General features: G+C 41.8%; 1 protein-coding gene across 1 annotated transcript in view; it reads right to left on the reverse strand.

Annotated features, from left to right (window-relative positions):
- The window catches only part of LOC137335314 (pleckstrin homology domain-containing family G member 4B-like), a 156,287-nt gene that overhangs the window by 56,045 nt on the left and 75,493 nt on the right, over positions 1–24,749 (reverse strand). The window contains exons 4-8 of the mRNA XM_068000631.1: positions 12,618–12,794; positions 11,102–11,225; positions 6,574–6,667; positions 3,767–3,853; positions 1,569–1,685 (exon numbers count right to left, since the gene is read on the reverse strand). Coding sequence (XP_067856732.1) covers positions 1,569–1,685; positions 3,767–3,853; positions 6,574–6,667; positions 11,102–11,225; positions 12,618–12,794 — 599 coding nt within the window. The remainder of the gene's footprint in view (positions 1–1,568; positions 1,686–3,766; positions 3,854–6,573; positions 6,668–11,101; positions 11,226–12,617; positions 12,795–24,749) is intronic.

The following is a 24,749-nucleotide window of genomic DNA, read 5'->3' on the forward strand; positions in this document are numbered from 1 at the left end:
CACTAGGAGGACTCCCCTAGTCATCTTCATCCTGCAGACAGATCCTCAGTTTAATGTCTTGTTCAAATGACAGCCTCTCTGAAAATGCATCACCCCCTCAGTACTTCACTGAAGTGTCAGCCTAAATGGTTTGCCAATGCTACTGAAGGCATGATGTCCCTCATTAACATATTCAAGACCTGTCCCACTGCTAAATTGGTATGTTGTGCGCCCATTTTACGCCTGAGAGGAGGGGGGAATCCAATACCATTTGACTCAGACCCGAGAGATCTACCACTAGTCCAAGTTGATGAAGGTTTGGATGAGGGGTCCAGCAATGGTGGGATGAAGACAGCAATTATGTACTTCTAAATAAAGTAATAGAGATAAATTCTACCTCCAAATGACAGTAATACTTGGCAAAATTCTATCATTTCTATTTGTGCTGGTGTATATGTAGTGTACATTTTTGCACTGTCAAAGGGAAAACTCTCCAGTAGCTGGAGTCATACCTGGCGCAAAGAATGATTGTCATGGTAGTTGGAGATCAGTCATCACAGCCCCAGGGCATCACTGTAGCAGTTCTTCAGAGATGGTCCAACCATCTTCATCAATGACCATTCCTCCATCAAAATATCAGGAGTGGGACTATTCACTGATGATTCCACATGCTCAGCTCCATTTACAACTCCTCTGATAATGAAGCAACCCATGCCAGCCTACATTAGGATCTGGTCGACATCCAAACTTGGACTGACAGGTGGCAGATAACATTTTGCCACGTAAGTACCAGGTAATAACGATCTTGAACAAGAGAAAGCCCAGCCACCTCCCATGGACCTTCAATAGCACCACCATCACTGAGTCCCCAACATCAACATCCTCAGGGTCACCATTGACCTGAAGCTGAACTGGACCAGCCATATCCACACCATGATTACAAGGGCAGGACAGAGGCTGGGTACTCTGCGATCACTGGCTTACCTGCTGACAGCTCCCAGTCTCTCCACCTTCTACGAGGCTCAAGTCACTGGATCAGAATTCTGGAATTCCCTTCCTAACTCCATTATGGGAGCAGCATCACTTCAAGGGGAAGGCCCACCACTACTGTCTCAGGGCAACTAGAGATGGGCAATAAATGCAGCCTTGCCTGCGTCTCCCACATCCCAAGAGCAAATGAAAAAAATCCCATCTTTCAATTGTTCCAAAAGCATTCTCCTGCATGGTCCATTGCACCCTACCAGACCTCATGAATATCCCTGACCTTGGACCCACTCTTTCGTGATACTTCATGGCCAGACTAACCAATCCAATTCAGGTCCAATTTGAGCAACATAGGCAAGTATGTGAGCAATCCACTGGAGATCAACCAGTATCGAAATAATGTTCTGATACATATTTAAACTTAATTATGCATCGAACAATCTTCACATCTAAACTGGTGCAATAAATGGAAAAACCATATTTATCGATATATTTTAGTCTGTTTTTGGAATTATTGGAATGAATACAAAATGTGACACAATCTACATTTTTGTTCTCCATTAAAGCTAGTAAAGTTTCTCACTGATTTACTGTGTATTACTGACCATACGGAATTGAATCCACTCAGAATGATTGTAAGGAAATGTCCCCTCCAGATCCTCTGTCAGCTGGCTGCTGTCAATGAACTTATACAGGGCTTTCAAGGATGTCAAAACTTCCATCTGATAAATCAAAAACAATATCTATTAAAGAGCAGTTACAGCATTGAAGAACACAATTCGCCTTTCTTTAATGCCATTCTTTATCCCATAAGGGCTGATTACCTGGTCTGGTTTCTTCTGGTGAGGTGTGATGCTTATACGGGGCACTGGCTGGAAAATCACAGGCTCACAAACTTTGATTTTTCATCAATTTAAATTAATGAATGGAAAATCAGGGGCTACAGAGTTTCCAATTAGTGCGCCCTGTGAAGAGCACTCCTCCCTGGGCATACCCGATTACTGAATCATCCCTATAGTTTTCACTTAATACTTTCGGGGGTCATAGAAAAATTCCATATATAAGTAATTACTTTTCCCTTAATTGTACTCAAAAGTGTTTAACCAGCGTATCTTCACACAACAGCCTTACTTTTATACTTAAACATTTTACAATTATCAAACCACTTAAGAAATGGCTTTGTGTTTGAAAAATATAATTAAGAATAATGATAACATAACTACAAAAATCCTAACAAGCATTTCCAGCCTCCTTCCATGATATTAGTATACACACTCCAAACTCTGGTTTGCGTAAAATCTACCGTATGTCTGCCTGTGTATGTGTGTGCGTGTGTCCGTGTGTGTGTGTGTCTGTCCGTGTGTGTGTGTGTAGTGAATGAAGAGAAAATCAAACGGGACGCTACATTGCAGCTCACTGATCTGAATTTTCATGTTTGACTCTTCTCTTGCACATATAAATTATTTTCTCAAATACATGAGGTTCCTCTGTGGGACAACCCAGCAACTAGCAATAGAATGCCTTTAAATCCTAACCCCTAATTCAAGTACCCTTTCCTGGGTGGTTTTCAGCTGTGCTGCTCAGCTCAGTACCTTGTATTGCTGGGGTGCTTGAAGAGATGGGGTAGTGAAGTTGGCAATCATGTCCTGTCAGCCAATATGGAGTGGCATTGACAGCAGCTCTTGCATGACCCAGACCACCACAAGCTCCCAAATGAACAACAACTTGCATTTATATAGCGCCTTTAACGTAGTAAAACGTCCCAAGGCGCTTCACAGCAGCATTATCAAACAAAATTTGAGGCCGAGCCACAGAAGGAGATATTAGGACAGGTGACCAAAAGCTTGGTCAAAGAGGTAGGTTTTAAGGAGAGTCTTGAAGGAGAAGAGAGAGAGGTAGAGAGGTGGAGAGGTTTAGGGAAGGAATTCCAGAGCTTAGGGCCTAGGCAACTGAAGGCACTCCTGCCAATGGTGGAGCGATTAAAACTGGGGATGCACAAGAGGCCAGAATTGGAGGAGCGCAGAGATCTCGGAGGGTTGTAGGACTGGCAGAGGTTACAGAGATAGGGAGGGGCAAGGCCATGGAGGGGTTTGAAAACAAGGTTGAGAATTTTAAAATTGAGGCTTTGCCAGGTCGGGAGTCAATGTAGGTCAGCGAGCACAAAGTTGATGGGTGAATGGGACATGGTTTGAGTGAGGATACGGGCAGCAGAGTTTTGGATGAGCTCAAGTTTATGGAGGGTGGAAGATGGGAGGTCGGTCAGGAGAGCATTGGAATAGTCGAGTCTGAAGGTAACAAAGCCATGGATGAGGGTTTCAGCAGCAGGTGAGCTGAGGCAGGGGTGGAGACAGGCAATGTTACGGAGGTGGAAGTTAGTGGTCTTGGTGCCGGAGAGGATATGGGGCCTGAAGCTTAGCTCAGCATCAAGTAGGATGCCAAGGTTGCGAACAGTCTGGTTCTGGTTCAGCCTCAGACAGTGGCCAGGGAGAGGGATGGAGTTGGTGGCGAGGGAACGGAGTTTGTGGTGAGGACCAAAGACAATGGCTTCGGACTTCCCAATATCTAATTGGAGGAAATTTCTGCTCATCCAATCCTCAATGTCGGACGAGCAGCGTGACAAATCAGTGGCAGAATGAAGGACAGATATGTGAATGTAGGAAAGCATAAAGTACTAATATAATCCATCCATTTGGAATAAATCAGTATCTTTTTGATTTTAAAGGAACCTTCTGACACAGGTGAAGTCAAATCAAAGCCATTTTACCACTTTGTGAATTTCTCGAGTGGTATAAAAAGCACTTACTGATATTCCTGGACATTTCTCCAGCTTCAGAGGTGCCTCCTTATCAGTCAATATCAGGACACAATGGATGGAGTGGGGAACAAACTCCTGCAGAATTAAACAACAAAGTGATTGAAATAGTGGGATATTAAATCTATACAATATATATGGGTCGTGCAAAAATACCACATCCCGGGCTTGAGATTGTAACTATACACAAACTCAACTTGGATAGTCAAATATTCAGTTTTAGTGGGCATCTTATTACTGCTGAAATATTTTCTAAATAGGGTAAGGTTCACTTTTACCCCCTGGGTGTAAAGCATCACCTGCATGGAGCACAGAGAGGAATATCGGGCAGTGAGGATCACACGTCCGCAATGGAGCCTACCAGACTTACCTTCCGTTTTAATGAATGGAAGGAAAATTGGACAGACTCTGCTATGGACATGTCATCCAATTTTCCTTTCTGCAGTTTGCCTATACAATGTGTGTCACTAATTCCTACAGTATACGGACTATTTTGTTCTGTTAGCACTCTCACCTCTGAGTCAGAAGGTTCTGGACTCAAGTTCCACCCCAGATTTGAACGCACAACCTAAACTGACATTTCAATGCTGTCCTTGTCAGCCTCCTGAACTGCATCCCACATAAACTTCAGCTCGTTCAAAATTCTGCCACCCACATCCTACCGCACACTAAGGGGGTGATTTTAACCCCCAAGAACGGGTGGGTCGGGGGTGGGTGGGAGTTGAAAATAGTTGTTTTTTTGGGTCGCAACCGCAAAATTTTCAGACTTTGCATTCCCAGTGGGAAGCCTGGACTTTTACACTCCGACGTTAAACCCAGAAATAAAGTCAGGTTGCGGTCGCGACCCAAAAGCAACTATTTTCAACTCCAACCCGCCCCCGATCCACCCGTTCTTGGGGGTTAAAATCACCCCCTAAGTCTTTTCCTCCAAGCCTCATCCCACTCTACCTTTGCAACCTCCCCCAAGCCCTGTGTCGGCTTGCTCCGTCTGCTCTTCTGACCCTGGTCTCTCTGCATCCCCCCCGCCTGCCCCACTTTCAGTGGCAAAGCCTTCAGCCATCTCAGTCCAGTGGTCTGGAACTCTCCTCCTAAACTCCTCCAATTTACTACCAATGTCTCTACTTTTAAAAACCTCCTCCAAACGTGGTCCATGTGATCTCTTGGACTGGTTTTGATCGCCTGAGGGGGTCAGAGAAGATTTTCCTAAGTATTTTTTCTCTTATTGGTCCTGGGTTTTCTCTGTTTTTTGTCTCTCCCAGAAGATTACATGGCTGCAGGTGAGGGGGTAGGAAGTGTCTAGTCAGGATGCCCCGGCCATCATGAGTGTGGGGCAGGCTTGTTGGACCAGCTGGTCTTTTCCTGCCCGTCATTTTCCAATGTTCTCTAATAATATCTGCAGTCACCTCTCCAAACTTTCTTCTTATTGTTGAGCATTAAGTTCCTTGGGGCATTTAATATGTTAAAGGCGCTATATAAATGCATGTTGTTTTGTTCTAGTTGTGGATAATGATACTGGTAAGTGATACAAAAAGCAATGTATGCTAAACTTACATTGCTATCATTCTCACTCCTCTCCTTCACTTGTGTTTATCTCTCTTCCTTCAGTTTTGTTCCCTTCTGCCTCTTTTCCTGCTTATCTTTCTCCTCCACTCCTTTCTCTTCTCCCTTCCCGTTTCTCTATTTCTTTCCTTTCACTTCTTTTTTCCTCTCTTCAGATTCTTTATTTATTTTCTCACTTTCCTTTCTTACGTCTTTTCACTTTCACTGTTCCTCGTCTGCTTTCCTACTCTCCTGGTTTAATCCCTCTGCAATTTTTTTTGACCCATTTCATGCATTGTTGACATTGCTGCATTAAAAGATGTGGACTTGAACGAAAATCAGGACTAGGAGCGGATTGGAAGAATCATGTACCACGCAATGGCTGATTGGAAGATTTGGGCGGGGTGTGGCAGATTGGAAGTCAGTGCCAATCCCACAAAGAATTTTTATTTTGTATATAATACAAGCATTTTTTAAAATTATTTTAAAATTGTTGATGCAGGAAGCTGGGTGAAGTGATTTGAGAAAGAGCATTTGGTGAAAACCATAACTTGGGTGTGTCAAAGTAGATTGCACACTCCATTGTTGGGGAACCTTTGATTTAAATAAGTGATGTGTTCAATTAGAATTCATGAATTTTAACTCACAATTGATTGAGGTTTATAAGATGATGAAGGGATTAGATAATGTTTTTGTTTGTGTAGACAAATTGTTTCAACTAAGATAGGTTAGGGATGATCAGGGGTCACAATCTAAAGGTATGTAAAGGAAGAACTAGGTTAGACGTTAGGAGGTGAATCTTTTCCCAATGGACCCGTGGAACAGGTAATTGGCTCATGCAGTGAACGCTGATTCGCTGAATTCCTTCAAGCGAGAGCTGGACCTGTTTCTGGCTGCGGTGGAGATCACCTCATACCAGAGGTAAGTACTGCATGGAATTATTAGGGCCTGTGTGATCTCATGGACTAGTTCCGATCACGTAAGGGGGGTCAGAGAGAAATTTCCCAGATCTTTTCCCCCTCTATTTGGCCCGCGTTTTTAATCTGGTTTTTCACCTCTCCCAGGATATAACATGGCTTCCGGCTAGTCTATATATTGTGATGCATAAGACATCACAACTGTATGGGACCGGCTTGATGGACCAATAGGTGTTTTCCTGTCTGATATTTTTCGTACGTTTGTATTAACAAAGAGAAGGAAGGATGAGCCTTTAAAAATATCCATGGGATGTGCCATATCCTATATTTATCCATGCTCACCTGCAGTGATCCAAAAGCTTTACATAATGCAATATGAAGCGGGCGTCTCCTGGCATCCACAATGAGAGTCAATCCCAGCTCCCGAACCTTCTTCCTGTGATAAGAAAGGTTTCAAAAAAAATTAAAGCATCTTTGTTGTACAATCAAGTTTGCACTTCTGGTTTTTTATTACTGTTTATGATCACTAGAACCATTTAACTGGAGATGTCCAAAAAGACGTAAATGCATTCATGGTTCCCTGTCCATGTAAACGTGAGAGAACTGTGGCTGGAATTTGTCCTGTTCACAAGCAATAGAACAAATTTCCACCCTTTGTTTTTCAGCTGTCAGTTACAGCTTGGGTCGTTAGAAAGGATTTGATCCCGAGATAAGCAAATGAAATTTAATATGATGAGAACACCATCACCTTCAAGTCACACATCACCTTGATGGGCATTTATCACTGTTCCTTCATTGTCACTGGGTCAAAATCCTAGAATTCCCTTCCTAATACCCTTGTGGCAGTACCATCATCACACAGACTGCAGTGGTTCAAGGAGAAGGCCTACCACCACCTTCTCACAGCAAGCAGAGGTGGGTATTAAATGCAGTCTTGCCAGCACTGCCCAAATCATGTGAACAAATATTTTTAAAAATCTTTTAGTGCCGAATGTTGGATAGGTTATGAAGAGGCTACTTTATGGCTTCTGGTATATCTCGCGCCTCTGAGTCATAAGGTTGTGGGTTCAAATCTCACTCCAGAGACTTGAGTACATAATTTTGGCAGGAAGAACGAGGAGTGGCAATATAAACTAAATGGTACAATTCTAAAGGGGTGCAGGAACAGAAAGACATGGGGGTATATATGCACAGATAAAGGTGGCAGGACAGGTTGAGAAAGTGGTTAAAAAAGCAAGCAGGATTCTGGGCTTTACAAATAGAGGTATAGAGTACAAAAGCAAGGAAGTTATGTTGAACCTTTATAAAACACCATAACTGGCATATTGTGTCCAATTCTGAGCACCGTACTTTAGGAAGTTGCTGAAGGCCTTAGAGACAGTGCAGAAAATATTTACTGGAATGGTTCCAGGGATGAGGGACTTCAGTTACGTGGATAGACTGGAGAAGCTGGGATTGTTCTCCTTAGAGCAGAGAAGGTTGAGAGGAGATTTGATAAAAGGGTTCAAAATCATGACGGGTTTAGTTAAAATAAATAAAGAGAAACTGTTCCCATTGGCGGAAGGGCCGAGAACCAAAGACATAGATTTAAGGTGATTGGCAAAAGAACCAAAGGCGATGTGAGGAAAAACTTTTTTACGCAGCGAGTAATTATGATCTGGAATGTATTGCCTGAAAGGGTGGTGGAAACAGCTTCAATCGTGGCTTTCAAAAAAGAATTGGATAAATATTTGAAGGGAAAAAATTTGCAGGGCTACGGGGAAAGAGCGGGGAAGTGGGACTAACTGGATTGCTCTTACAAAGGGCCGGCACAGTCTCGATGGGCCAAATGGCCTCCCTCTGTGCTGTAGCGATTCTATGATTTTATCTAGGCTGACACTCCAGGGCAGTATTGTGGGAGTGCTGCACTGTTGAAGGTGCCGTCTTCAAGAAGAGACATTAAACCAAGGCCCTGTCTACCCTCTCAGGCACTATTTCGAAGAAAAGCAGGGGAGTTCTCCCAGATGTCCTGGACGACATTTATCCCTCAATCAACACCACTAAAACAGATTATCTGATTATTATCAAAGCGCTTTTTGTGGGACCTTGCGGTGCACAAATTGACTGCCACGTTTCCCTTCATTACTACATTTCAAAAATACTTTTTTTTTATTCGTTCATGGGATGTGGGCGTCGCTGGCAAAGCCAGCATTTATTACCCATCCCGAATTGCCCTTGAGAAGGTGGTGGTGAGCCGCCTTCTTGAACCGCTGCAGTCCATGTGGTGAAGGTGCTCCCACAGTTCTGTTGGGTAGGGAGTTCCAAGATTTTGACCCAGCGACGATGAAGGAACAGCGATATATTTCCAAGTCGGGATGGTGTGTGACTTGGAGGGGAACGTGCAGTTGGTGTTGTCCCCATGTGCCTGCTGCCCTTGTCCTTCTAGGTGGTAGAGGTCGTGGGTTTGGGAGAGGCTGTCGAAGAAGCCGTTGCGAGTTGCTGCAGTGCGTCCTGTGGATGGTACATACTGCTGCCACAGTGCATCGGTGGTGGAGGGAGTGAATGTTTTGGGTGGTGGATAGGGTGCCAATCAAGCTTTGTCCTGGATGGTGTTGAGCTTCTTGAGTGTTGTTGGAGCTGCACTCATCCAGGCAAGTGGAGTGTATTCCATCACACTCCTGACTTGCGCCTTGTAGATGGTGGAAAGGCTTTGGGGAGTCAGGAGGTGAGTCACTTCATTGCTTGTAAAGGACTTTGGGACGTCCTGAGGTCATGAAAGGCACTATATAAATGCAAGTCATTCTTTTCTTTCTAATGTGATCTACATTACCAATTATACTTTTTATTGCCTGTAGGTGGCAGTACTAAACAGTCAACATTGATTTTCTACTGCCCTGCTGCAAACAATGGTGCAAATATCGACAGATAATTAGACTGTTTGGACACTTATAAAAAGGTAGAGAATTAAGCTGTCACACCAGGATCAATGTGGTTTTACTATTTTTCTGGATCACTTTGACAGTAATTTACAAAGAACACTTTGCCTGTAACCGAATGAAATAAACAAAACAATGTCTATTATATAGGACAACCCCATTCTGATACTCGAAAGCAAAATACTGCAGATGCTGGAAATCTGAAATAAAATCAGAAAATGCTGGAAATACTCAGCAGGTCAGGCAGCATCTGTGAAGAAAGAAGCAGAGTTAATGTTTCAGGTCGATGACCCTTCGTCAGAACTGGAAGAAGTTGATGATTAAACAGTTTTTAAGCAATTACAGAGCCAGGGAAAGAGGTGGTGGGGGATGAAAGACAAAAGGGAAGGTCTGTGATAGGGTGGAGGGCAGGATTGATTAAATGGCAAAAGGGATGATGGTGCAAGGCAAGGAAGGTGGTAATGGGACAAGTAAAGAAACAAAAGATGGGTCCAGAGGAGCTGTAAATGGCAACATCAGAACCAATACCAGCACCTGCTGTGCAAAAAAATGGGAGCAGTGATTATGATCTGAAGTTATTGAAATCAGTGTTGAGTCTGGAAGGTTGTAAAGAGCTTAATCGAAAGATGAGGTGCTGTTCCTCGAGCTTCCATTGAGCTTCATTGAAACAGTGTAGGAGGCCGAGGACAGAGAGGTCATAGTGGGTGTGGAACGGGGAATTAAAATGGCAAGTGACCGGCAGGTCAGGGTCACGCTTGCGGACTGAGCTGAGGTGCTCAGCAAAGCAATCACCCAATCTACGATTGGTCTCCCCAGTGTAGAGGAGACCGCATCGCGAGCAGCGAATCCAGTATACTAAATTGAAAAAAGTACAAGTAAATCGCTGTTTCACCTGGAAGGAGTGTTTGGGGCCCTGGACGGTGGGAAGGGAGGAGGTGAAAGGGCAGGTGTTGCATCTCCTGTGCTTGTACGGGAAGGTGCCGTGGGGAGGAGAGTGGGTATTGGGGGTGATGGAAGAGTGGACCAGGGTGTCGCGGAGGGAAATAGGACGGACACGGTTGAGGGCCCTGTCAACTACAGTGGAGGGGAATCCTCGGTTGAGGAAAAAGGAAGACATATCGGAAGCACTGGTGTTGAAAGTGGCATTTTGTTTCTTTACTTGTCCCATTACATCCTCCTTGCCTTGCACTATCATCCCTTTTTGTCATTTAATCACTCCTGCCCTCCACCCTATCTGAGAGCTTCCCTTTTGTTCTTTCCTCCCCTCCCTTTCCTCTTCCCCTTTCCCTGGCTCTGTACTTGCTGAAAAATTGTTTAATCTTCAACTTCTTCCAGTTTTGTGGAAGGGTCATCAACCTGCAATATTAACTCTGTTTCTTTCTCCACAGATGCTGCCTGACTTGCTGAGTATTTCCAACATTTCCAATTCTGATACTGACAACCCCATGCAGTAATGATTCCCCACCATTTCCCACAAATCATACTTATTACACAAACAGCTTAATATTTCCAGGTAGTTCAACTTGGCTGCGAGCTGACCTCATTCTTTCGAACCTCACAGCCAAGTTCTGAAAGTGCCGAGTTCTATGTCATTCGCACAAGTGAGAACGTGTCTCAGCTCCGAGCTTTTCGTCAATTCAACAACAAGCTTCTTGAACCACAGAACATTCTTCTTTTATCAGCAAGAATTCAAATTCAGCCAAGCCAAGCCGATTAAAACTTGTTTCCGGCCTAGTCTGAACAGACGAGCCAAGTCTGAATGGAACGGGATTTTTTTTGGCTGGACAACACATTACCACTGTTATGACTAGATGTAATTTTCACACTACTAAACAAATCAGTCTGCCTGCACTCTGTCCTATGTAGTACTCTGCCTTATTTTTGCAAAGGTGTGATTCCTCGAAGTTTGAAATGTCTTCCTTTCATCAAGCAACAGTACTGAAGGAAGGTCTCACCTGGGAATGTTGTAGAAGTACAGGAGGAGTCTGGCAAGGTCATCGCTGGTGCAGGTTCGGTTCTGCAAAAGCCTATTATCAGTGCAGACTTGCAACACAGCTCTCCCTGCCTTATCCCTGCTTCCTGGAAAGATTAGAAAAGAATGTAAAATTACTTAGTAAGTTTTTTGTATACATTCATCCAACTCTCTTATTAAATCGCTTTGGCACTCGCTCAATTCCACATTGTACCAAAGATGCATTTCTAGCATATAGAACATGTGTACTTATAATGCAAATCCCAGTCACAGAGTGAGAAGCTTCTCCAGGTTTGCTACGATTCCCAGAGGAGGAGAAATTTCCAGCATCCATGAAAGTAAACTGTTAACTTTCCATGCTCCTAACTCATTTATGGCTGGACCTTCTTTAGTGATATACATGTGGAAAACAATCTATGTATTTTCCAATGCATATGGAAGGCACTGAACAGCTCTGGATCAAATTTTAAAAACCATCTTAATATCCTAGTATGAGTCACATATTTTGCTATTAGCGTCTCCACAGTTTATAGTTGGCATATTGGTGGTAATGCAATTTTCCTGCTATACGCGGTGGACTGTAAAACCAAAAAGCGAAGTTTACAACATATTTTTCAAATACAGGCAGTCTCCACTTAGTAACTGCCTCTCCTACTTGTTAGCAGTTGTATCCTAAATCTCATCACGGAGGTGATCGCACCTAAACGAGGAGCAAACAGTTGATTGAAGCTGCCTAAAGATCCAACTTTGCCTGAAATCTGCAGAGCTCTTTAAAGAGGTCAGTATAGGGTAAGAATTTATTGAACTGCTCGAAATAGTCGGCGTGCTTAATACGTTATAAGCGACACATTTGGAATTGACCCTTATGGTAATGGCAAATGGTTAACGCCATTTGCCCGATTTGGTGGCTGCCTGCGATCAGCGTGGATGGTGTAGGTGGTGGGGACTGTACTTAAGACATGACAGCGCTGCATAATGATGGCCACTCTACTCCAACACCATCAAGTCAAGGCTACTGCTGACTTGCTCTTTCTCCAGTCACCTTACGACTATCATCAAGATCCTCAGACCTCTGCAAGATTTAAACCACCAAAAAAATGCATGCATCCTGCACAGAGTATATCATATTAAAATATTTAGGAGCATATTTCAACTATTGGGCTGCAGCAATTGAATACATAGCTTTACTGTATAGTTTTACTGTACTTAACACCTGCTTTTACCAGGATCGTCAGAGTTCAGTAATCTGTTGACTAATGTTGTTAAGTGTTTGTTGAATAACATTTTCTTTATATTACAAGAGATCTCATAGAGATTTAAAGATGCTTTGGACCTGAGAACTTCTGGCTCCAAAAACAGCTATTTTTAGAAAACGATGCCTCCAATGTTCTTCACATTATTGTCAACACATTATTATGCTGTAATTCATACATACGATTACCTATGTGTCTGTGATTTTTGGTTAATGCTGACAATTTGATAATTGGAAAGGACAGTACCTGGTAAACAAGCGACTCCTGAATGTAGCAGATCACTGTTGAGGTCCAGGGACCGTGTAGAAAACCTCTTCTGGTGACATTCTGATAAAGAAAAGTCACTGGTTGGCAAGATTATCTCAGCTCCTTGACTCAATGGGAGGGGTGCTTCTGACTGAGCCTTGACTTCTGTACTGAAATCTGTTGGAGAAAAGATAGGAATGCAGTGGTTATTCCACCAAACACTTTGGCACAACTCCAACTGCATTGATAATCTGATTTCCTTAGAGATGGATAAAGTAGGATAAATATTATCTTCTCTACAGAGTACAATTAACTCCAGGTAAATATAAACCTGGCCCCAGCTACACTTTCATTCAAGCAACGTGTTTTTCTTAATGCGGCCACTGCTGGCAAGGCTGGCATTTATTGCCCATCCCTTGTTGCCCTCAGAATGTGGTGGTGGTGGGCCTTTTTCTTGAACTGCTGTAACGGTCTGATAGAATTGAGTGACTTGCTAGGCCACTTCAGAGGGCAGTTAAGAGTCAACCACATTGGTGTGGGACTGGAGTCATAAAAAGGTGAAAATTGGGGCTTCCCCAATGGCTGTGAGGTATTATTCTGAACCACAGAGACCAGGAAGACACCAAGGGGTCATTTTCACTCCGGACGTGGGCAGAAAGCTGACTGTTGCAGATCGGCTGCCCGCAACAGCCAGTTTTCCTAACGTCCAGAGTCAATGGAAAGGGAGATTGTCCACTGTCAATGGAAAAGGAGATTGGGCAGGATGTATAATGGGCAACTGATCCATAACCACCAGTTTTCTGCCTAGGGCCAAAAGTAAAAATTACCCCCCTTGGTCTGTACTAAGCTAGATGATTTGAGGGAGATGCTAAAATTCACTTTATACTTCCCTGGTCTAAGTGGGGAGGCAAATCATTCTAAGGGTCCTCATTCCAGATTTCTATCTACTCACTACTGCTAGAAAGTGTGAATGTATTAACAAAAGGAAGGGCTAGATCAGGCTTGCGTCTGATGCCTCTCATAGTTTAACAATCTGCCAGCACTCTGTTTAGACTCGCATGTGAAGAATATCTACTTGAGTGAGGTACCAGAGAATTGCCAGCAACTATAGAAATATAATATCCTGGCATGACCGGCTGCCTTAAGAAAGAATGAGAGATAATTGGGAGGAAAAAGAAAATATGTCTTTCAATTCAAAAGATTTTTCAACAAATATAAAGTGTGTTGTATTAATATAATAAATATTAGAGGCTGTTAGTTCACAGAGCATAAACCAATTGTACATTGGACAACATCATTCAAACGTGCTTTGATGCTCATTAATTAAGTAGCTAGCACCAGTCTGCAATTTATTCTGCAAAAACCACTAGTCCCTGGTGTGTATCTTCTATTTATCAAGACGCAATCTGATTAAAGCAGAACATGCTTCGTTAAACTAGTTACGCACTTATGAGGATTCAACTGTTATCAAATCTAACTGCAGTAGCAAGTAGAAGGATAAGGTCACTTCTAAAACTTTGTTCATCCTCAAGGCTTGAGTGCAATTGTGTGACTACACACCAAAGCAGCACTAAAAACTCATTCATTTCAGTTGCAGATTGTTGGGCTCAAAGTATGAAAAACGATCTCTTGCCTGCCTCAGCTATTAATTCCTGCATTCCCCTGCGCCCCCATTGGCCTGTGTCATAGCGTGCCCCCCCCCCCCCCTCCCCACATTGGCTAATTTGTCCCAGTTTCTGATGTGGCTACCGGCCACTCAAACTGCCCTCCCACTCTGCAGATCTGGTTCCTGGTGCAGTCATTGTCTGCTGTTAACAGACCAACAGAATGTCAATACCCAACAGCAGTAAAGATATCTTTGGTGAGTGTATGACGCAAATGTTGGAACCTTAAAAGTAGCCAGGGAATTTCAAGGTTATTACTCATGTGACCTAACAAATCAAACCTAATCCGAGGAAATCAACTCCCTATAGCACCCGCCATGACATCACTTTCAGTCCTTTCCGTCTTACAATTCTTCCGCCCAAATAATGCAACTTCGCAATCCTAGGGAACAGTGAATAACACCCTCTGATGGCAATTCCACCCCAAACTCCCAAAAGTGACCTCTATCTAACAGCATACACTCTCTACCCCCTTGCCCTCCTTCACCCTCTCGCCTCTCCTCACTCCTTTCCAATTATCCACCACCCTCTAACCCTGATTCAGCTGAAGATTGCTCTTGGCCGCTCATATGCAACACCATTGGACATCAAATAGTATAGAACAAAGGTCTTATATCTAAGCTGCATCTGGCACACCCCAGATGCTAATGTGTACACGTATCCCCTGCCATTGCTTTCTGTGAGTCAGAGATTATGCGGGAAGGGGAATTGCTTGGGTGTGGAAGTGGAAGAGGAGTGCAGATCTCCAGTGAAAGAATTTGGAAAGGCACTTATGAGGTCTCCCCCAGAGACAGTCAATAAATGTTTTTTGATTAGTTCTTGGGAAATGAATAACATTTCCCTCACCCATTGCAGGCACGTAAAGAAATCTATTTATACAGAGAATTTTGAATTTCATTAGACTAGATTAGGAGGGAGCTTTAATTGCAATCTGCAGCTAGAATGAAGAGGGAAGGGCATGTCTGGATTGACACGGACAGCCAATTAGATGGAACCATGAAATTTACGGAAAAAGCTGTTAAGAAAACCCATGCCAATCATTCAAGCTTTAACCAAATATTCAGACTCACAACAGAGAGTAAGCCTCTCTGAGAGAACATTTTCCAGGGATTTATGATATCATGCGGACAGCTGTATTAATAAAAATAAGCATTTCATGCAGAATTGGTTAATTTTTTTATGTGATCAATTTTAGCCTTAGCTGTAAATCTTCAGTTGGGAAAATCAACTTTACAAAAATTTTGGACTGATTTGCTAGGTTCAGATTTACCTTTTATTAGTTGGCGTTGTTGACAGCCCATTTTTGATTAATAGTTTTTTCAATTTCCTGTTTGCTACATGCTAGTTGGTAAGTTCCTTGTTTGCTTAGTTGTGAGCTGTTTTACTAAATGAAATTTAAGCCAATCAAGTACAAAAGTGTGATGCAAAATTTTGCCTATAGAAAAGTGTGATGCTGAAGTTTCATGCCTTAACTGTGAAGGACAAAAAAGTGCGCTAGGTGCAAAATTTTGTATACATAGTAGAATTGACATAACTGGACTATGGATCTGCCTAACAGCTGTTAGCTATTAATTGGCCACTAGAATGCACAACAGTGAGATATTTTGGTCTTTGCAGAACACACAGAACTACATGCAACTCTACTTCAGCAGCAGAATGCTATAATGTGTGTTATATGCTACATTGCTCCTGCCCTTATAAAAGTGTATCCTCCAACTTACAGTGAGGGGTACAATGGAGATCTGCTGGTATATATATATATATATATATATATATGAAAGTGTTGCATTTGGCACACATCGATCACATCCAGATGACATGCTTTGTTACAGATGTAAAACAATCTTCAAAAAAAACGAGGAAAGCTAAGCAATTCATTCTGACCTGGAGCCTGAAATTTACAAACAAATGACTGAAATTTACCCGAGAAATTTACAATTGATCACAATCATTTGGATTTCCATGGGTAGTACTTGAGCAGTAACTTTAAAGGGACAGGCCAGGTGGGCAGCTAAACAACATAACCATAATCCAGACAACACTGGAGATCTGCTGCTATTACAAAAAGAACACAGGCTGGAATGTGTTTAGCGTAACAATAAAAGAAACAGGAGATGAGTGTAAAGGTCAGACCAGGGTGAGGAATAAAGATAACATAAATGGTCAAGGAACAAAACCAGTTATAAAACAGAAGTATAAAAGAACTGTTAAAAATAAAGTAAAAGGAATAACCATTAAAGACAAATGAAACTGCCTGTACAGCAATATACATGGTGTCCAAAATAAAACGGGGGAACTGGAGGCAATAATCCATAGCGAGGAAGCAGATGTAATAGGAATAACTGAAACATGGCTACATAAAGAACAGGACTGGCAACTAAATATTGAAGGTTGTAACATAATCACAAAGGATAGGGAAGGAAGAAGGGGAGTGTGGAGTAGCTGTACTAATTAGAGATAACATAATGGCAGTAGAAAAAAGGGACCATAACTAACAGAAGGATAAAAACAGAATCCATATGGATTGAGATAAAAGATAAGAAGGGATCGATCATGCTAATAGGGGTATACTACGGACCACCGTGGAAAGGAGGTGAGGAAGAAATAAGTAAGCAAATATGTGAAATGAGTAAAGGACATAGAAGCATAATTATGGGAGATTTTAACTATCCCCAAATAAACTGGCAAGAAGAGGTAGGTAAAGGGGTACAGGGAATGGAGTTTTTACAATGTGTGCAGCATTCCTTTCTTACCCAGTATGTAAAAAGAGAGGAAGCACTGCTGGATCTAGAAATGGGAAATGAGCCAGAACAGATAAGAGAAGTAAGCATAGGGGAATATCTAGGCAATAGTGATCACAACATAATAAGGTTTAAGATAAAGATTGAGAAGGACATAAGTAAGACAAAGACCAAAGTAATAAATTGGAAAAAAGCTGATTTTAAGGGGAAGAGAATGGAACTAGGGAAAATAAATTGGAAACATTTACTGACAAACAAAGAAATAGAACAGCAGTGGGAAACATTTAAAATGATGATCATTAGAGTCCAGGAGAAATATATCCCACTAAAAAGCAAGAAAAAACCAGCCAGTAATGACACACCATGAATGAATAAAGAAATATGGGAAAGATTGAAATTAAAGAAAATGGTATACACTAAGTACATAGACGCTAAAGGAAAAGATGACAAAAGGGAATATGAAAAGGTTAGGAAATAAATCAAAAAAACAATTAGGAAGGCAAAGAGAAACCAAAGTTAATTATCAAGGAATATAAAAAGAAACAGTAAAGTATTCTGCATGTACATAAATAATAAAAGAAAAATCAGGACCACTAAGGGATACACACAATAAACTCACCGGTAATGACAGCAAAATGGCAGAAATATTAAATAATTACTTTGTCTCAGTATTTACCAGGAAGTCTAACATGGTGGGCATGACAATAGAAGAAGAGATCAAAAAAGATATAAAGACATTTAAGATAGAAAGGCGGGAGATAATTGATAAACTAATCAAACTTAGAGAGGATAAAACCCCTGGTCTGGATGGATTGCATCCGCGTATATTAAAAGCTGTTAGGGAAGAGATAGCAGAGGCACTATTACATACATATAAAAATTCATTCCAAAAGTGAATGGTGCCAGAGGACTGGCAGACAACAAATGTGATTTCTATATTTAAAAAGGGAGATAAAACAAGTCTAGGGAACTATAGAACAATTAACTTAACATTGGTGGTAAGAAAGATAATGGAATCCTTACTCAAAGATGTAACAGAAAAACATCTAGAAATCGAAAATATAACAAAGAATAGTCAGCTCGGATTTCAGAAGGGAGGGTCATGCTTGACCAACCTTATTGAATTCCTCGAAGAAGTAACAGAAAGGGTAGACAAGTTCGGTGCAGTGGATGTAATATATTTGGATTTTGTAAAGGCCTTCGATAAGGTATCACATAGTAAACTCATGACTAAGGTCAAAGCATGTGGAGTCAGGGGACAAGTAGCAGAATGGATAGCAAGCTGGCTACAAAACAGAAAACAGAGAGCATGGGTTAAAGGTAGTTAGTCAAACAGGCAAACAGTGGGAAGTTGTGTTCCACAGGGATTGGTGCTGGGACCATCATTGTTCACTATTTACATAAATGATTTGGGCCCGGGAATCAGCAGTATAATTTCAAAATTTGCGGATGACACCAAATTGGGGGTATAGTTAATACTGAGAAGGACTGCAACAAAATACAAGAAGACATTAATAAACTGGCAAATGAATTTCAATATAGATAAGTGTGAGGTGGTGCATTTTGGTAGGAAGAATAAGGAGGCCACATACTCCTTGGAAAATAAGAGTCTAAATGGGGTAGAGGAGCAGAGAGATCTGCGGGTACAGATACACAAATCACTAAAAGTAACGAGACGGGTTAATAAGGCCATAAAAAAGCAATCAACGCACTGGGGTTCATTTCTAAAGGGATAGAATTGAAAAGCAGGGAAGTCATGTTAAACTTGTATAGAACCTTGGTTAGACCACACTTGGAGTACTGTGAACAGTTCTAGTCTCCATATTATAAAAAGGATATAGAAGCACTAGAGAAGGTGCAAAAAAGATTTACTAAGAGGATACCAGAACTGAGAGTTTATATCTATCAGGAAAGTTTGAACAGACTGGGACTCTTTTCTCTAGGAAAGAGAAGACTGAGGAGTGACCTGATAGGGGTCTTTAAAATTATGATAGGGTTTGATAGGGTACATGTAGAGAAGATGATTCCATTTGAGGAGGAGACCAGAACTAGGGATAAAAATATGAGATAGTTGCTAATAAATCCAATAGGGAATTCAGGAGAAACTTCTTTACCCAGAGGGTGGTTAGAATGTGGAACTCGTTACCACAAGGAGTAGTTGAGGTGAATAGCATAGATGCATTTCAGGGGAAGCTAGATAAACACATGAGAGAGAAAGGAATAGTAGGATATGTTGATGGGGTTTGATGAAGAAGGGTGGGAGGAAGCTTGTGTGGAGCATAAACATCGGCATGGACCTGTTGGGCCAAATGGCCTGTTTCTGTGCCATACATTCTATGTAATTCTATGTAATCCTATGTAACACATCTTGAGGTACAACAGTTGTGGACAAATGGTTTGACCTTTGATCTTGTAGTTTATGACATCATCTGACCTGGTCAATTCATCACTGTTTTGTATCACACTCTAAGTTTACATGTTGTCCTGTATATAACAATGTACAGTTCGAGTTTGGTGACCTGCAGGATGTTTTTCATTTTCTTTTAAAAGCAGTTCAGGTGATAACTAGTGGTGACCTGCATATCGATCTGGACGTTTTCTATTATGGATGAGCCCAGTGTTTAGATCTGTCAGTGCCTTTAGGACATGTTTAGTGTCAGCATTATTTAAATGTGTCTTTCACATTTCCACATACCTGAAAGTTTTATTTTTACTAAGGAGGAGATGTAAATAAAACTGTAGCAAAGTAGATGGCAGCTTTACACGCTTGATTTCAATTTGGAGTGGCTCTTCTAACACCTTCCACAATTTGGATAAGTTCAAGAAAATGCTTCTTGAGTTCTGATGAAGCATATGAACATAAGAATATAAGAACTCGGAGCAGGAATAGTTCATACGGCCCCTCAAGTCTGCTCCACCATTCAATAAGATCATGGCTGATCTTCGATCTCAACTCTACTTTCCCACCCAATCCCCATATCCCTTGATTTCCTTAGAGTCCAAAAATCTACCGATCTCAGTCTTGAATGTACTCAACGACTGAGCATCCACAGCCCTCTGGGGTAGAGAATTCCAAATATTCACGACCCTCTGATGAACAAATTCCTCCTCTTCTCAGCCCTAAATGTCTGACCCCTTATCTTGAGACTATGCCCCTAATTCTAGACTCCCCAGGCAGGGGAAACAGCCTCTCAGCATCTACCCTGTCAAGCCCTCTTAGAATCTTATATGCTTCAATGAGATCACCTCTCAGTTTTCTAAACTCCAGAGAGCATAGGCCCATTCTACTCAATCTTTCCTCATAGGACAACCCTCTCATCCCAGGAATCAATCTAGTGAACCTTCGTTGCACCGCCTCTAAGGCATGTTTATACCCCCTTAGGTAAGGAGACCAAAATTGCACACAGTACTCCAGGTGTGGTCTCACCAAAGCCCTGAACAATTGCAGCAAGACTTCCTTACTCTTGTACTCCAACCCTCTTACAATAAAAGCCAACATACCATTTGCCTTCCTAATTGCTTGCTGTACCTACATGTTAACTTTCTGTATTTCATGTACAAGGACACCCAAATCCCTCTGAACACCAACATTTAATAGTTTCTCCCCATTTAAAAATATTCTGTTTTCTATTTTTCCTACCAAAGCGAATAACCTCACATTTCCCCACATTATACTCCATCTAACATTAACACATCTTTCCTCCTTTCAGATGTTGACAAACCTGCTGAGTTATTTTTTGTATTTATTACAAGGAAAAAGCTTACCATCTGATAGGCACCCATCTCTCACCTCTAGCCTCCAACCTCTATTGTGTTTCGTTTTGTCATAACTTTCCTTGTCTCTCCTTTATTGATAATAGCAGGGTCATTGATCCTCGGAACTTCCCTCTCTTGTTCCTTCCAAGCTGTAAAATGGGCTTGGGAATTACCACGAGGCTCTCTGGTGAAAGATCGATGGCACCCCCAGAGAGACAGCAAAAACAGCTAAAAACAGAATTCTGCCCTCCCCTTCCATCGACAATCTGAAGGCTTTTAAAACTAAGGCTTAGTGTCACCTAATCACTTCTTGATTTACCTTGTCTCCTCTCCTACTCTTTTCAACCTTGGTACCCTGCACTATGAACTTTGCTTAGGTTTCACAATAAATAACAAACGTAGTGAGCTCATGCTATGCCCAGAAGGCAGCTTCTAGCAGGAAGGGAAGAGCTAAAAAATGAAAGGGCAAGTCAAGCCGTACCACAGTCTTGGACTTTATGGTAGTCAGTGGCAGTTACCTGGACCAAGTTTTGTTTCAACCCTTGCGCTGGGAATGAGTTGTTGCACAGAGAGCTAAACATGAGAGTGAATGAGTGTGAGAGTGTGTGTGTGTGTGTGTGTGTGTGTGTACAGTTCTGTGTAGGGGGGGCAGTTGGAGCGAATGAGATAACTAAAATATTAGGGGTAATTATTAAATATATTTTGTATTGTCTTAGCAAAATACTATTTTCAATTGTATGGAAATTTGCAAGAAACATAAAACTGCAATAATATAAAACACCTTAAATAGATACATCACAGATTTGTGAGCATCATGACTATTCAGTAACGGTGTACTGGTGTGATACCCATTAATCATTTAGAATGCAGGAATTCTAAATTCACTTTTTTATAGCTCAGTGAATCTTTAATGTGCTGCAGTTAGTTGGGATTTAGATTCCAATTTTGTGTGAATAGCAATTCATGCAATGAATAGATTCTGACTACAGCTAGGAAAGATTTCATTCATGCAAGTTTTCTTGCATGGGATCCTTTGAAGAACATTAAAGTACAAGAAGGGAGGAGTGAGGAAAGGCACTCCAGATTGCCTTGTCATTGAAGTCCATGTGCAGAACTGGATCAGATCAATGCGATTTCTCTTCTACAAATCTTACATTGAATAAATGTTTTTTTAAGGAGGGAGGGACTGACAGTTTGCCCTTTGGTTTCTCCAAATAAGAGATAATGACTCCCTCCACCAAATGTTGGGAAAATGACACAGTTTGAGTCCACTGCTGATATTGATGCATCTTCAGTCAATGGGAAATGTAATGTAGTGATTGAAAAGACCACAACTGTAACAACCTCTATGCCCATTTTCTGTATAAAAATATGAAATAAACTGCAATGGCAGTTACAAACAATCCACTGTCAATCTCATTTGCAATCTGATCCTGCCCTTGTTATTAAAACATACTTTAAAAAGCTATCTCAGGCACAATGCGTACACAGTCAATGGCTCCAACTGGTGCAGAATGTGTAAACAAACGACACCTGCTATTACTGTACTGTAACCAAATGCAAAAGGACTTTGTGACAGGAATTGCTACAAAAGGATAGTCTGGGACTTAAACTGCCAGAAAATAGGAGTGGTGGACTGGGACAAATTATTAAAAAGGATTAAGGACTATAAAAGGTAGACAATTTTACAACACCAAGTTATAGTCCAGCAATTTTATTTTAAATTCACAAGCTTTCGGAGGCTTCCCCCTTCGTCAGGTGAACGATGTGAAATGAAGTCCTCGAAATGAAATCGCATTTATAATTCACAGAACAATGCTTGGTGAGTACAGACAGTTTTTTCAACTGCCCGTTGCCAAGGCAATCAGTGCCACGGTAACCTCTGCAAGACATGCCAGATCATCGACACAGATACCACCATCACACGAGAGGACACCACCCACCAGGTGCATGGTTCATACTCCTGTGACTCGGCCAACGTTGTCTACCTCATACGTTGCAGGAAAGGATGCCCCAGAGCATGGTACATTGGCGAGACCATGCAGACGCTGCGACAACGGATGAACGGACACCGCGCAACAATCGCCAAACAGGAGGGTTCCCTCCCAGTCGGGGAACACTTCAGCAGTCATGGACATTCATCCACCGACCTTCGGGTAAGCGTTCTCCAAGGCGGCCTTCGAGACACACGACAACGCAAAATCGTCGAGCAGAAATTGATAGCCAAGTTCCGCACCCATGAGGACGGCCTCAACCGGGATCTTGGGTTCATGTCACGCTACACGTTACCCCACCAGCGAACAAATGTTATCTGTTTTTAATATAACGGGTCAGTTGCTGTCTTTTCTATGTTTCTACCTCTCTATCTCTGTTTTTTTTTGTTTGTTGTTTTTTTTTTTTTGGTGATTTGTATATTCTGTGAGACCTGGCAGGTAACACCTGTCTGTCTGCACACTGATTGTCTTGGCAACGGGCAGTTGAAAAAACTGTCTGTACTCACCAAGCATTGTTCTGTGAATTATAAATGCGATTTCATTTCGAGGACTTCATTTCACATCGTTCACCTGACGAAGGGGGAAGCCTCCGAAAGCTTGTGAATTTAAAATAAAATTGCTGGACTATAACTTGGTGTTGTAAAATTGTTTACAATTGTCAACCCCAGTCCATCACCGGCATCTCCACATTATAAAAGGTAGGGCACAGGTTACAGGCAAAGAAATGTTTTGATGACTCAACTCTACAGATTTTAAAGAGTGAGTGTATATACAGCAACAAAATTTAGTTGCACTATCCCAATGCTCTCCTGGTCGGCCTCCCACTTTCCACCCTCCGTAAACTTGAGCTCATCCAAAACTCTGCTACCCGTATCCTAACTCAAACCAAATCCCGTTCACTCGTCACCCCTGTGCTCGCTGACCTACATTGGCTCCCAGTCCAGCAACACCTCGATTTTAAAATTCTCATCCTTATGTTCAAATCCCTCCATGGCCTTGTCCCTCCTTATCTCTGTAACCTCCTCCAGCTCTACAACCCTCCGAGATCTCTGAGCTCCTCCAATTCTAGCCTCTTGCGCATCCCCGATTTCCATTGCTACACCATTGGTGACCGTGCCATCAGCTGCCTAGGCCCTAAGCTGTGGAATTTGCTCCCTAAACCTATTCACATTTCTACCTCTCCTTATTTAAGTCGGTCTTGAAAACCTACCTCTTTGGTCACCTGTCCTAATATCTCCTTATGTGGTTCGGTGTCAAATTTTGTTTGATAATCGCTCCTGTGAAGCGCCTTGGAACATTTTACTACATTAAAGGAGCTATATAAATACAAGTTTTGTTACACCGAGGCATGTCTAAGGATAAAAGATTGATTTCTTCTTGTTAGCATCAAATTTAATCACAGTTCAGGACAGTAATTCATGTGAGCATTCATCTTACTGAGTTTTAGATCCTTTACTGACTACTCGAAGCTTCTGCCAAGATCAGGCAAAGTGTTTCATATATATCGAGTCCCTAATTTCTACCCCAGTCCAGACTCTCATTCATATTTGGGTTGCCTCAACAACATAAGTTTGCCAGGCCTGGCCAGGTCATTTGTGTTAGAAGGTTCAATGAATGGAGGGTCTATAGAGATGTCTGTAGGTTAGACTGCACCATGCCATTGACTGAGGAAAACGCTATTGAATTGAGAGAGAAAAGCAACCTATCCCCTCCTTAAAAATGCTACAAAACCAATAAAAGGAAATATTATATTCTTTCATATACCCATTACCTCGGCTGGCTAAAGTAGTGCAGGTAAGTTGCCAATTTCTGTTATGGATCTGATTATTTCTTTTGTTGCAACATTCAATTCTCGAGACAGCAAAATCCCATCTTAAGATTTTGATATATTATTTATGTATCAGATACCATGGATAACATCACTTACAGTGCATGCAACCATCATCAATTTGTCCCTGTCTGCTTTGGACACACTCT

Source organism: Heptranchias perlo, chromosome 19, assembly GCF_035084215.1.
Source record: "Heptranchias perlo isolate sHepPer1 chromosome 19, sHepPer1.hap1, whole genome shotgun sequence".
Classification (NCBI taxonomy): Eukaryota; Metazoa; Chordata; class Chondrichthyes; order Hexanchiformes; family Hexanchidae; genus Heptranchias; species Heptranchias perlo.